The sequence below is a fragment of the Mobula birostris genome, chromosome 8, assembly GCF_030028105.1.
Source record: "Mobula birostris isolate sMobBir1 chromosome 8, sMobBir1.hap1, whole genome shotgun sequence".
Lineage (NCBI taxonomy): Eukaryota > Metazoa > Chordata > Chondrichthyes > Myliobatiformes > Myliobatidae > Mobula > Mobula birostris.
Window position 1 is genome coordinate 10,203,893 of NC_092377.1, and position 14,490 is coordinate 10,218,382.

Below are 14,490 nucleotides of genomic sequence, written 5' to 3' on the forward strand. Positions count from 1 at the left end.
GTGCTGCCAGGATAATCAAGGACGCGACTCACCCAGCCAACACACTTTTCATCCCTCTTCCCTCCGGGAGAAGGCTCAGGAGCGTGAAGAATTGTACGGCCAGATTTGGGAACAGCTTCTTTCCAACTGTGATAAGACTGCTGAATGGATCCTGACCCAGATTTGGGCCGTACCCTCCAAATATCCAGACCTGCTTCTCGGTTTTTTTGCACTACCTTACTTTCTATTTTCCTATTTTCTATTTATGATTTATAATTTAAATTTTTAATATTTACTATCAATTTGTAATCCAGGGAGCAGGAAGCACAGAATCAAATATCGCTGTGATGATTGTACGTTCTAGTATCAATTGTTTGGCGACAATAAAGTATAAGTATTTGGTCAGCACCTCATGTACCTAACAAAGCAACCATTGTATGTATATTTGTCGTCATCTGTGATTGTAGCCCATCTACTTCAAGGTTCGACATGTTTCGTGTTCAGAAATACACTTCTGCACACGTGTTACAAGAGTTCAAAGTTCAAAGTTTAAAAAAAAATCAAAGTACATATAGGTTATCATTTACTAACAAAGGTAAAGTTTTGAACTTTGAACTGTTGGGTTATTTGAGTTACCGTTGCCTTCCTGTCAGCTTGAACCAGTCTGCTCATTCTCCTCTGACCTCTCTCAATAACAAGGCATCTTTGCCCACAGAACTATCACTCATTGGACGCTTTTGTTTTTCACAACATTCTCTGTAAACTCTAGAAACCGTTGTGTGTCAAACTCCCAGGAGATCAGCAGTTTCTGAGATACTCAAGCTGCTCCATCTGGCAGCAACAATCATTCCAAGATCAAAGTCACTCAGATCACATTTCTTCCCAATTCTGATGTTTGGTCCGAACAACAACTGAACCTCTTGATGAAGTCCGCATGTTATTATGCATTGAGTTGCTGCCACACGATTGACTGATTAGATATTTGCATTAACGAGCTGGTGTACAAGTGTACCTAATAAAGTGACCACTGAGGGTAGAAGACTGACAGAGAAACAGTATGAGGAGGATCAGATCAGGTATGTTTGTCAAACCCAATGAAGATAAGGAACCAGTTTGCTTGATTACATTGACTGAAAGCCACCACTGATCCTAGAAAAACTGTGTTCTCACCAGTGTTCAAAGATATTGCATACCTAAACTGAACTTCTGTACTTCACAAGTAAGAGTATTACTAATTACGAATTAATAACTAGTTTTGATAGCATGATTTGGTTAGTCAGATGATATGGATTCAGGTGATTAATGGTGTAAACATCGGATCCATTTTGATGATGAGGCAGAATTTATGTCTCCATCCGTCCATCTGGTCCTCGAATGACCTTGTCTGGCTTGTATCAGTCGACCTTGTTCTTATCTAAGGGTTTTTCTTCTATATCTAGGAATGACAAAACAGGTTAAGTTTGTGTGTTTCGTGAAACCTGCTCCATTTCACCTCAAAATGCAAAAGTCAAAGATCAGAAATTTAAAAAAAACACAAGAAATAGCACCTTACATTCTGCCTGGACGGTGCACAGCCTGTTGGTATAAACACTGAATTCTCCAATTTCAGGTAATTTTCTCTCCGTCTGTCCCTTTTCTCTCTCCTCCTGATCTACCCAGTTCCTCCTACACCCACATAGCTCCCCCAACACCCTCTTTCCTTCCCCTACTTCACCCATTTCATTTGCCCATCACTTACACGCCCCTCCCCCACTGCTCTCATCAGCTCTCCAGTCGTGCTGAACCCTTCAGCAGGACCATCTTTTTACACTGACTGTCTCCCCTCTACTTTTTCAGTCTCAGTGAAGGGTTTTGACCCAATACACTGACTGTTCATTCCCCTACACAGATGCTGTCAGGCCCGTTGACTTCCTCCAACCCCTTTGTGTGTTGTTCCAGATTTCCAGCATCTGAAGAATCTCTTGCGTCATCTGGAACATAGTTCGCTGTGGGTAAAGAACAAAGGAAATATTTAAAAAGGAAAACAAAATTGCAGAGTGACTGGGGGAAAAAAATCAAGTGATTGATTGGATCGTTCCTTAAAGAACTGAAACTGGCCCAATGGCCCAAATAAACTCCTGCTAGTGTTGTGTTATACCACAAAAACCATTTTAATAAAGTCATTCATTTATTCATAAGGAGAGGTAAGATGATTTGGCCATTCCCTTCAGCAACAAGGGATACTGCTGGGGAGGATGACCCATCAGATCATGGCAGCAGCTGCCAGGCAGATGACACTCTGGCCGCCTTTGAGGCTTGACAGGGCAGGGTAAAGTCATGCAGTGCAGTTGTTATAGGAGACGCAATAGTTCTGCGGGGGGGGGGGGGGTGTAGAATGGAAATTCTGTGGCTGCTAAAGAGACACCAGAATGATATCTTGCTTCCCAGGTGCTAGGGTCCAGAGGGGCTGCAGGATTTTCCCAAGGGAGGATGAACAGCCAGAGGTTGTCGTGCATATTGGCACCAATGACATAGGCAGAAAGGAGGAAGAGGTCCTACACGGTGAGCATATGGATTTAGGAAAGTGGTTGAAGAGGGGGACCTCCAAGGAAGCCATCTCTGGATTACTCCCAGTGCTGCGGGCTGGTCCAGGAAGGAATGCAGTGATAGCACAGATAGATGAGTGACTGCAGAGATGGTGCAGGGGAGAGGGTTTCAAGTTCTCGGATCATTGGAATCTTTTCTGGTGAAGATGTGGCCCGTACAGCAGGGTTGGGTTGCACCTGAACTGGACGGGACCCAACGTCCTGGCTGTGTGGTTTGCCGATGCTACTCGTTTGGCTGGGGGCTGGGAAACAAAGCCCCATGTATGTATGCGAAGGATCAGATTGGAAGGGAGATATCAAGGAAAGTATTGAAAGGCAAAATCAAAATGACAGGCATGGTGGGTCAGATAGTTTGAAGTGTGTATATTTTAATGCTAGGAGTATTATGGGTAAGAGTAATGAACTTAGAGCATGAATCAGTAAAGGGAACGATGATGCTGTAGCCATTTCTGCAACTTGGTTGAGAGAGGGGCAGGAATGAGTGATTAATGTACCATGTTTTTGAAGCTTTAGAAAAGATAGAGGAGCAGGTAAAAGGGGGGAGTTGCACTACCAATAAGGGACAATATCACAGCTGCAATCAGGGGAGACAAATATGGAGGGTTCAGACACTAAGTCCATTTGGGTGGAACTCAGGAATAGGAAGAGTGCAATCACACTGATGGGATTGTACTAGAGACCTCTTAATAGCCACCAGGATACTGAGGAATCAGATTAAGGAAATATGTAAAAATAACAGGGATTTTTCATGGGGAATTTCAATTTCCCTAATAAACTGGGACCTTCTTGGTGCAAGAGGTTTAGATGTTGGGATAGAAGGGTGGGTTGGCAAGTTTGCAGATGACACAAAGGTTGGTGGTGTTGTAGATAGTGTAGAGGATTGTCGAAGATTGCAGAGAGACATTGATAAGATGCAGAAGTGGGCTGAGAAGTGGCAGATGGAGTTCAACCCAAAGAAGAGTGAGGTGGTATACTTTGGAAGGACAAACTCCAAGGCAGAGTACAAAGTAAATGGCAGGATACTTGGTAGTGTGGAGGAGCAGAGGGATCTCGGGGTACATGTCCACAGATCCCTGAAAGTTGCCTCACAGGTGGATAGGGTAGTTAAGAAAGCTTATGGGTTGTTAGCTTTCATAAGTCGAGGGATAGAGTTTAAGAGTCGCGGTGTAATGATGCAGCTCTATAAAACTCCGGTTAGGCCACATTTGGAGTACTGTGTCCAGTTCTGGTCGTCTCACTATAGGAAGGATGTGGAAGCATTGGAAAGGGTACAGAGGAGATCTACCAGGATGCTGCCTGGTTTAGAGAGTATGCATTATGATCAGAGATTAAGGGAGCTAGGGCTTTACTCTTTGGAGAGAAGGAGGATAAGAGGAGACATGATAGAGGTGTACAAGGTAATAAGAGGAATAGATAGAGTGGATAGCCAGCGCCTCTTCCCCAGGGCACCACTGCTCAATACAAGAGGACATGGCTTTAAGGTAATGGGTGGGAAGTTCAAGGGGGATATTAGAGGAAGGATTTTACTCGGAGAGTTGTTGGTGCGTGGAATAAACTGCCTGAGTCAGTGGTGGAGGCAGATACACTAGTGAAGTTTAAGAGACTACTAGACAGGTATATGGAGGAATTTAAGGTGGGGGCTTATATGGGAGGCAGGGTTTGAGGGTCGGCACAACATTGTGGGCTGAAAGGCCTGTGCTGTGCTGTACTATTCTATGTTCTATGTTCTAGATGGGGCAGAATTTTTTAAGTGGATCCAGGAAGGTTCCTTAAATCAATATGAGGTCTGTTCAATGAGAGGAGGGGCTGTACTGGACTGGTGCTGGGTAATGAGCCTGGCCAGGTGACTGACCCTTCAGTGGATGAGCAGTTAGGAAACAGTGACCACAATTCCTTAACTTTCAGAACAGCAATAGATAAGGGGACGGCAGGTCCTTGAGTAGGGCAAATTACAAAGATATTAGGCAGGAACTAAGAAGAGTTAATTGGGAACACCTTTTCTCTGTCAAGTCCACATCAGATATGTGGAGGGTATTTAAAGATCAATTGCCCAGAGCACAGGAAAGGTATGTTCCTGTTAGAAGGAAGGATGGGGTTGGGAAGATACAAGAATCTTGATTGTCCACAGAGGTGTTGGACTTAGTGAAGAAGGGAAAGCTTCAGAAGTAAGGATCATTTGAAGAACATGAGGAGTACAAAGAAGCAGGAAAAGAGCTAAAGAAGGGAGTTCAGAAATTCAGGAGGAGCCATGAAAAGTCCTTGGTGAGTAGGATTAAGGTGAATCCCAAGTCATTCCATACATACATCAAGAGTAAGATGATAACCAGGGACAGGGTGGATCCACTCAAGGATAAATTGGGGGGGGAGCACTTTTGCTTGGGTATGGAGAGTGTGAGTGAGGGTACTTAATGAGTACTTTGCGTCAGTATTTACCAAGAAAAAGGATATGGAGAACCAGGAGATCAGTGCTGAGTGTATAAATACATTAGGGCATTTAGAGGTCAAGGAAGAGGAAGTGTTGGGCCTCCTAATGAGTATTAGAATGGATAAGTCCCCAGGGCCTGATAGGATTTACCCCAGTTTATTGAAGGAGGCAAGAGGCAAGGTTGCTGGGCCCTGGACCAGTATCTTTGTGTCCTCTCTAGCCACAGGCATGGTCCCGGAGGACTGGTGAGTGGTTAATGTTGTACCTCTATATAAGAAAGGAAGAAGGGGAAATCCTGAAACTATAGACCAGAGAGTTTCACATCTATTGTAGGGAAATTGCTGGAGAAAATTCTTAGAATAGGATCTATGAGCATTTAGAAACCCATGGCCTAATTAGGGAGAGCCAGCATAGATTTTTGTGAGGCAGGTCATGTCGTCCAACTTGATTGAGTTTTTTGACAAGGTAACTAGTGAAATTGATGAGGGTAGCACAATGGATGTTACCTACATGGATTTTAGTAAGGTGTTTGATGAAGTCCCTCATGGGAGGCTGATCTAGGAGATTATGATGCATGGGTTCCATGGCAAATTAGCTGTTTGGATTCAGAATTAGTTTGCACAGAGAAGACAAAGGGTAGTTGTTGAAGGTACTTATTCGAGTTGGAGGTCTGTAATTAGAGGAGTTCTGTGGGTACTTTTGTTATTTGTGATGAATATAAAATACCTGAATGAAATTGTAGATGGGTGGGTTCGTAAGTTTGCAGATGATACCAAAGTTGGTGGAGTTGTGGATAGTGTAGAAGAGTAGCAAAGAATACAACACAATATAGATCAGTTGTAGATGTGGACAGAGAAATGGGAGATAGAGTTTAACCCAGATAACTGTGAGCTGTTCCACCTTAGTAGGACAAAAGCAAGGAGACAATGCACTGTTAAGGGCAAAATCATTAACAGTTTTGCAGTAGAAGTGTTCCTGCGCTGGTCCGGTGAAGAACTTTAAAAGGTGGGAAGGTTTTCTCAATGGGAGTTGTTGATTGGAGTGTTGTGCAGATGCAGTAGAAGCGTTCTCACACAAGTCCAGCGAAGAGCTTTAAAAACCCAGTCTCCATAAAAGAGGAGTACCATCTAGTGGAGCGGTCATCATGGGAATGGTCATCATTGGAGTGCTCTGAATCAGAGTAGTAAGGCTTTGGCTCAACAGGGCTTTGGCGAGAACAGGCAGAGGCAAGGTAAGTAAGTTATTTCATTTCTTATTTCTTTTTTCTTATTTAACTCGAGAGAATAGGGGTAAGTCTACAGGGCCAATGGTCTGTGCTGGGTGTTAGATGTGGAATTCCCAGGTGACTACCAGCCTCCCCGATGGCCACATCTGCACCAGGTGCGTCGAGACGCAGCTCCTTAGAGACCGTGTTAAGGAACTGGACCTGCAGCTTGATGACCTTCAGCTTGTTAAGGAAAGTGAAGAGATGATAAAAAGGTGCTACAGGGAAGTAGTTACCCCAAGGCTACAGGAGACAGATAAATGGGTGACTGTCAGGAGAGGGGAGGAAGAAACCCACTGAATATTGAAAGGACCAGATAGGGTGGATATGGAAAAGATGTTTTCTATGATGGGGTATCCAGAACTAAAGGGCACAGCCTCAGAATTGAGGGGTGCCCTTTAGAACAGAGGTAAGGAGGAATCTGTGGAATGCTCTGCCACAGACTGCGGTGGAGGCCAGGTCAGTGGGCATATTTATGATGGAAGTTGATAGTTTCCTGTTTGGTCAGGGCTCAAAGGATATGGCGAGATGGCAGATGTGTGGGGTTCAGTGGGATCCGGGATCAGCCATGATGGAGTGGCGGAGCAGACTCGATGGCCTAATTCTGCTGCTACATATTATGGTCTAACATTATAAAACTCTGGTTAGGCCACATCAGGATTGTTGCTTACAGTTCTGGTTGCCTCACTATAGGAAAGATGTTGAGGCTTTGGAGAGGATGCAGAAGAGTTTTATCAGGATGCTCCACAAACTAGAGAAAATCTGCAGATGGTGGAAATTCAAAGCAACCCACACAAAATGCCGGAGGAACTCAGCAGCTCAGGCAGCATCTATGGAAAATAGTGAACAGTCGACATTTTGAGCCAAGACCATTCATCAGGTCATGAGTACTGCTGGCTTTGCACCTGTATTTGTTAATTGTTGTCTGAACGAGATTTGTTAAACCCTGGTGTTTTCTGTTTAACCTTGTCAAGTTAATTGTGACTGGCACATGTGCTTCGCATTCTGAAATGATTTAAGCAGACTCAATTAACGCTCATTGCCATGTGTGCATGTATGCGCGCGCGTGGTTACGTGTTGTTGCACAGTCAAGCCACCAAAGTTCAGTTGGAGTTCCGATGATAGCCTAATCACAGGACAATTTACAATGCCAATTAATCTACCTATTGGTACGCCTTGGAAATGTGGGAGGAAACCGCAGCAGCTGGCGGAAACTCACACAGTTCATGAGGAGAACGTTCAAACTCCTTATAGACGGTGTTAGAATGAAACTCCAAACTCCAGATTGGCCCTTGCTGTGATAGCGTCACATTAACCACAACACTACCGTGTTGCCCAGCATTTGAGAGCTATGTGACTATTCTTTGGGAAATAGAAGTGGGTGGCATGCTAGTGTATTGGTTAGTGTAGGATTTTACATCTCCAGCAACCCAGGTTTAATCCCTGCCGCCATCTGTAAGAAGTCTGTATGCTCTCCCTGTGACTGTGTGAAATAGATTCTTCTTTATGCTAATATTAAAACAGACATTTTGATTAACCAGGATTCCTTAAAACAGTTATAATCTGTGTTGAATAATATTGGCCGTTGGCCACAGGATCTGATATACCAATGGGTGTTATTGGGTGGTACAATAATGTAGTCGCTAGTATAATGTTCTTGCAGCACCAGTGAGCGGGTTCAATTCTGCCCCTGTTTGTAATGAGTATGTATGTTCTCCCCATGACGTATGGGTTTCCTCCAGGTGATTCAGTTTCCTCCCACAGTCCAAAGACTGTACAAGTGAAGGATAGAGAGTTGTGGACATGGTACAGTGGTGCCAGAAGCATGGCAACTCTCGCCAGCAGTCCCCAGCATGTCGTCAGACTGTTTTGTTCATTGACGCAAATGATGCATTTCACTTCATGTTTCAATGTTTTGATGTAAATGTGACAAATAAAGCTTATGTAAAAATCTAAATCTAATATAAAATAATTTTTTCATTGCCAAAAACCCGGTAACAAGCTCTTTCAGCTCAAAGGTTAGACTGAACAAGTTGTTGTTGCCTCCTTGAAGAAGTCATGGGGTACTGTGACGGACTTTTAGTTGACCATGACATGCTTAGAAAGATGGACAGAAGAAAACAATCCTCATTAGCTAATTAAGGACTTGTATAATTTAGTTATTTTTTCCTTTTTTTGCGAAAGGTGATTTTCAGATGCTCTGAGTCTATGCTTTTGCTGCAGATAAGATTTTCATTGCACCTGCGCACACATGCACTTGTGCAGGTGACAGTAAACTGAACTTGGTTGGGGACATGGATTTGAAAATTAAGGGAAAATATATAATGACAATGCGAAGATAAATGTTTTTATTTTATTTAATATTTTATTGAGATGCAGTGCCTTTGAGCTACGCTGCCCAGCAACCCCTGACTGAACTGTAGTGTAACCATAGGACAATTTACAAGGACCAATTAACCTACCAACTGATGCATCTTTGGACTTTGGGAGGACATGGGGGAAACCGAGGAGTCACAGAGAAAACATACAAGCTCCTTACAGATAATGGTGGGAATTGGATCAGGATCACTGGTACTGTAAACCGTTGTGCTAACCGCTATGCTACTGCGTCACCCCACTTTTGTAGAGCAGTTATGGGACGGCAGAAACAGCATCATTCAGGCCATTCAGTTGGAGTTGGACGCGCGCTTGAGACAGAATAATTTACAGGGCTGTGTAGACTCAGCATCAACTCGATTGGATAAGTGGTCTCCATCTGTGCTGTGACAGGTCTGAGGTACCCAGGAAGAGGCTGAGTAAAATCAAAACATTTAAATGGAAATTAAATTTTAACTAGAATGATTGTTGTGCTTACTTTGACAAGATTGCATTGTTACCCGAACAAGGCGTTTATAAAGCAGCTTCATGACCTTCAGAAATCAGAGGATTGAGTACAGGAGCTGGGATGTTATGTCGACATTGTATAAGACATTGGGAAGGTGATTCAGAGTATTGTGTACAATGCTGGTCACTTACCTACCGGTAAGTTATCAGTAAGGTTGAGAGAAAATTGAAAAGGATGTTGCCAGGACTTGAGGGACTGAGTTGCAGAGGAAGTTTAAATAGGTAAGGACTTTATTTGCTAAAGTGTAGGGAAATGAGGAGAGATTTGACTGAGGTATAAAAATTATGAGGGCTATAGGGTGAATGCATATAGTCTTTTTCCTCTCAGGTTGGGCGAGACTAGGACTAGAGGTCATAGGTTAAGAGTGAAAGGTGAAATATTTAGGAGAAACCTGAGGGGAAACTTCTTCACTCAGAGAGTGGTGCAAATGTGGAACGAGCTGCCAGCAGGAGTGGTGGATGCAGATTCAACTGTAGCATTTAGAAAAGTTCAGATGAGTTCAAGGAAGGCGGGGAAGGAGAGCCATGGTCCAGGTGCAGGTAGATGGGACTAGGCAGAAGATTAGTTTGGCATGGACTGGATAGGCCAAGGGGCATGATGTAGTGCTCTGTGACTTTATAACCTTTGAGTGACTTTTTTATGCCCGCGAAATTGGTGCATGGGTAGCAGGGTGGAGATATGTCCCTACCAAAAGAGACATAAAGTGCTCCTTCCCTCCGCTAGACTGTAGGTCAGCCTTGGGCAAGGTGTAGCACCTGCTTAGGGTCATAGGAAGCCATGGGAGCAGGTGGTGGATGGTCGTATGTGCAGCTGGTACATATCACAAGTCTATAGTTATGTGAACACTGATGCCAGGCAGACAATCTTTGAAGAGAATTGATAATGGCTGCGCTCATCCATCTTGTAAAGACACTGTTCAGAAGAAGGCAACGGCAAAGCACTTCTGTAGATAAATTTGCTAAGAACAATCATGGTCAAAGATTGCCTACATCATGAAATGGCACATAATGATGATGATATTGGTGTCTGACAACCAGACAGAACAGGAGGCTCCCTGTGTTTGTAGGGTTGACAAGAAAGGGCTTGCTTGAGAAGCATCACGAATGACAGACAAGAGCTGTAATGTGTATTGGCAGAAACAGATGGACACTGAATAGAATTGCCTTGAGTGTTTCAGTCAGCTTAGAGTAGAAAACTAATATCTCCTGGTGAATTAGGATCCTATTGTAGCGTAGCGGTTAACGCAACGCTGTTACAGCTTGAACGTCCTGAAATTCAGAGTTCAATGCAGTGCCACCTTGTAAGGAATCTCCGTACGTCCTCCTCATGGAATGTGTAGGTCTTCTCTGCGTTCTGCAGTTTCCTCCCACAGTCCAACAACATTCCAGGTAGGTTAATTGGTCATTGTAAATTGTCCCATAATTGTTAGGGTTAATAGAGTTTGTTGGAGGTTGCTGGGACAGCACGGCTCAAAGGGCTCAAAGGGCCTGCTCTGCTGTATCACTAAATAAATGATAAATAGATTAAGTGAAATCTTTAGATCTTTCATGTCTGTTTCAACGGTATAAAAACAGAACCTAAGCAATGTCGGTACTTACATCTTGACTTGTCCCAGATGTAACCATTTAGTGTTTCACCCATCAGGTACAATACATTGATGACACCCACCGATGAGACGAAGACAAACAGCTTCGGAAAGCTGGGTAGGTGGTCGAGGAGTGGATAGACCCACATTCCCGTCACGTGATGGACCCAACAAATCCTGGAGGAGTGAGGGGTGAAACAAGGAAATAGAAAGGGTGAGTGCTTCCTCCTTGAAGATGATATGCACCACCCTCGCAACCGTATTCCCTGGGTAGCATTTGCCTGGAACAATCCTCACCTGTTCTCCGACCAGCCACAGACTCTTCACTCTGTCCGCCACAACAGGTGGGATTTCCCGGCGGCCGCCCCTTACAGGACTTGTGACTTGTCAGGCTCTTGAACCAGACGGGATAAATTTACTCACCACAACATTGAACTCTTCTCATAACCTATTCCAGAACTCTTCATCACATGTTCTCGATATTTATTGCTTATTTATTTATTATTATTATTTTGTTCTTTTTTTTCTTTTTGTATTTGTATAGTTTATTGTCTTTTGCCAATTGGTCGTTAATTCACCTTGTTGTGTGCTGTCCTTCATTGATTCTATTGTGTTTCTTTGCATTTACTGTGAATGCCCACAAGAAAGTGAACGTCGGAGAAGTATGCAGTAATGCATATGTACTTTGTGAATAAATTTATTTTGAATTTTGAACTGTTCTTCATCCACCATTGTGGGGCTGCACTGCACGGGTAGAATAACACTTTTACAGCGTCAGTGACCTGGGTTCAATTTCTGTTACAATTTGTAACGAGTTTATACTTTCTCCCTGTGACCACGTGGGTTTCCTCCATGGACTCTGGTTTCCTCCCATACACACGGGTCAGTAGGTTAATTAGCAGTACGGGCTCGTTGGGCCGGAAAGGCCAGTTACTGGGCTGTATCTCTAAATAACAAAAGCAAATTATAGAGTCATTGCTGTGGCACAGAACAGAAACGGGACTTTCATCACATCTGTGCTGACCATCATTCCTGTCTATATCTTTCCGCTTGCCTGAATTTATTCCACATCCTTCTCTGCTTTGTCTATCCTGTCTTGATACCCCTTAAATGAAGCTTTCCATCAAGAAGCCCAAGATCCAGCCACAGAGAGGGGTGTTGATTCTGAACGATTACAGTTTATCCATTATCCTTTTACTGTTTACTGCTCCTGCCTCCACTACCTCCTCTGGAATCTCATTCCCTTTCCAGTTCACCTTCCGCTCATGATGCCATAGTCTCGGCTCTCCACTCTGTCCTGTCCCACCTAGAGAACAATTCCTCATACGCCAGGATATTGTTCATCGATCTCAGCTCAGTGTTTAACACGACCATCTTTCAGAGGCTGATGGGTAAAATGTGCTTGTTGGGACTCAACACACCTCTCTGTAGCTGGATCGTGGATCCCTTGATGGAAAGACCCCAGTCAGTCTGAGTTGGCAGCAACATCGCAAAATCCATCGTGATGAGCACTATTGCCCCCCAGGGCTGCGTGATCAGCCCGCTGCTGTTCATGTGTCTGACTCACGCCTGCTCTGCCAGATTCAGCTCAAACCGCATCATCAAGTTCACTAAACACACAAAATGCTGGTGAGCGCAGCAGGCCAGGCAGCATCTATAGGAAGAGGTACAGTCGACGTTTCGGGCTGAGACCCTTCGTCAGGACTAACTGAAAGAAGGGATAGTAAGAGATTTGAAAGAGGGAGGGGGAGGGGGAGATCTGAAATGATAGGAGAAGACAGGAGGGGGAAGGGATAGAGCTAAGATCTGGGAAATTGATTGGCTAAAGGGAATCAAGAAGGCTGCACCGGGAGCACAGGACACAATATATCACGCCAGCCAACTCACAAGTGAAGTGTCACCTCACCTCTCCCAGTGGCCACACATTTTAATTCCTTCTGGTGCAGCCTTCTGTATATTAGTGAGAGCCGACGCAGACTGGGAGACCGTTTTGCTGAACACCTACGCTCTGTCCACCAGAGGAAGCAGGATCTCCCAGTGGCCACACATCTTAATTCCACGTCCCATTCCCATTCTGATAGGTCATCCATGGCCTCCTCTACTGTCGAGATGAAGCCACACTCAGGTTGGAGGAACAACATCTTATATTCTGTCTGGGTAGCCTCCAACCTGATGGCATGAACATTGACTTCTCTAACTTCCACTAATGCCCCTCCTCCCCTTCTTACCCCATCCCCTATTTAATTTATTTATTCATTTATTATTCCCCCCTCCTTTTTTCTCTCTTTCCCTCTCACAATCACTCCTTGCCTGCCCTCCATCTCCCTCTGGTGCTCCCCTCCCCCTTTCTGTCTCCCGTGTCTCCAGCTTTGTTTCCCTTTTGCCAATCAACTTCCCAGCTCTTAGCTTCATCCCTCCCCCTCCTGTCTTCTCCTATCATTTCGGATCTCCTCCTCCCTCTCCCACTTTCAAATCTCTTACTATCTCTTCTTTCAGTTAGCCCTGGCGAAGGGTCTCGGCCCGAAATGTCGACTGTACCTCTTACTATAGATGCTGCCTGGCCTGCTGCGTTCCACCAGCATTTTGTGTGTGTTGCTTGAATTTCCAGCATCTGCAGATTTCCTCGTGCTTGCGTCATCAAGTTCGCTGAAGATATGAGAATGGTTGGTCTCCTCAACAACAATGATATAGAGAGAAGGCGGGGAAGCTTGTCGAATGGTGTGAGAACAATATCCCGAGTCTCCATGTGGACAAGACAAAAAAGATTATTGTGGGCCCCAGGAAGGCACAGGTCAAACATTCTCCCCTGCACGTCAATGGCTCTGCCGTGTAGAGAAGGAAGAGCACAATGTTCCTTGGTGTGCACATAATGGACGACCTAACCTGGATCCACAACACCTTCTCATTAGTCATGAAGGCGCCTATACTTTCCAAGGAGATTGAGACATGCAAGGTTCCCGCCCCCATTCTTACAATCTTCTACAGGAACGCTATTGAGGTGTTCTGTCTGGCTGCATCATTGCGTGGTACAGAAGCTGAGAGACGTTGGACCACATGACTTTATCTTAGTAGGCAGCTGTCGATCCCAGGAGATCATGGGTTTGCCCCTCTAGTGGACTGTGCGGGAAGATTTGAGGAACCGGCTGTTGCCCGTGCAGCAGGTTCCCTCTCTCCATGTCACTGATATAGCCCAAGGGAAGGGCAAGCGCCAGTACAGCTTGGCACCAGTGTCGCCGCAGAGGTTGCCAGAGTGAAGTTGTAAACAACATCAAACTGCCTTAGGGACCCCGGCTCCGGATTTCTTCCTTGGGGTTTACTCCTGAAGCCTTTCCCACGGGTGGGTATGACTGCAAGGCAGCGGATGTTTAAAATCAGAGTTTTCCTTCTCCTAGGTGGGCTGCTGTCCAAGGCTGATGAGCCCCACCTGCCTGAAGCAACTGGTTTTGAGGCACCAGTGGTCCACCTTTGCCCCTTCTCTTGTCAGTGGAAACAGTTCCACCGGGCCTCGTAGCTGAGCCACACGTGAAGGCCAAGAGTTGGACGTGGTTGTCAGAGGCTGTTGGAGACACACACCATTTGGAGCACTTTATAGGTACTGGGAGCTTATCCCCACTACCACCCCCGGCTACAAGACTTTACAGAGGACAGTAAAAATCACTAAGAGGATCATTGCAATATCCCTCCTCATTATTTGTGACATTTACTTGGAGCATTGAAGATGAAGGCCCAAAGCATTGTTGAAGATCCCCACCACCCATCGCACAATCG

At 44.8% G+C, this 14,490-nt stretch overlaps 1 protein-coding gene across 1 annotated transcript in view; it reads right to left on the reverse strand.

The window, feature by feature from the left end:
- Positions 1-1,099: 1,099 nt before the first annotated feature.
- aig1 (androgen-induced 1 (H. sapiens)) overlaps positions 1,100-14,490 on the reverse strand; it is a 252,410-nt gene continuing 239,019 nt past the window's right edge. Inside the window, exons 5-6 of the mRNA XM_072267002.1 lie at positions 10,736-10,899; positions 1,100-1,414 (exon numbers count right to left, since the gene is read on the reverse strand). Of these exons, the coding sequence (XP_072123103.1) occupies positions 1,374-1,414; positions 10,736-10,899 (205 nt within the window). The 3' untranslated portion in view covers positions 1,100-1,373. The remainder of the gene's footprint in view (positions 1,415-10,735; positions 10,900-14,490) is intronic.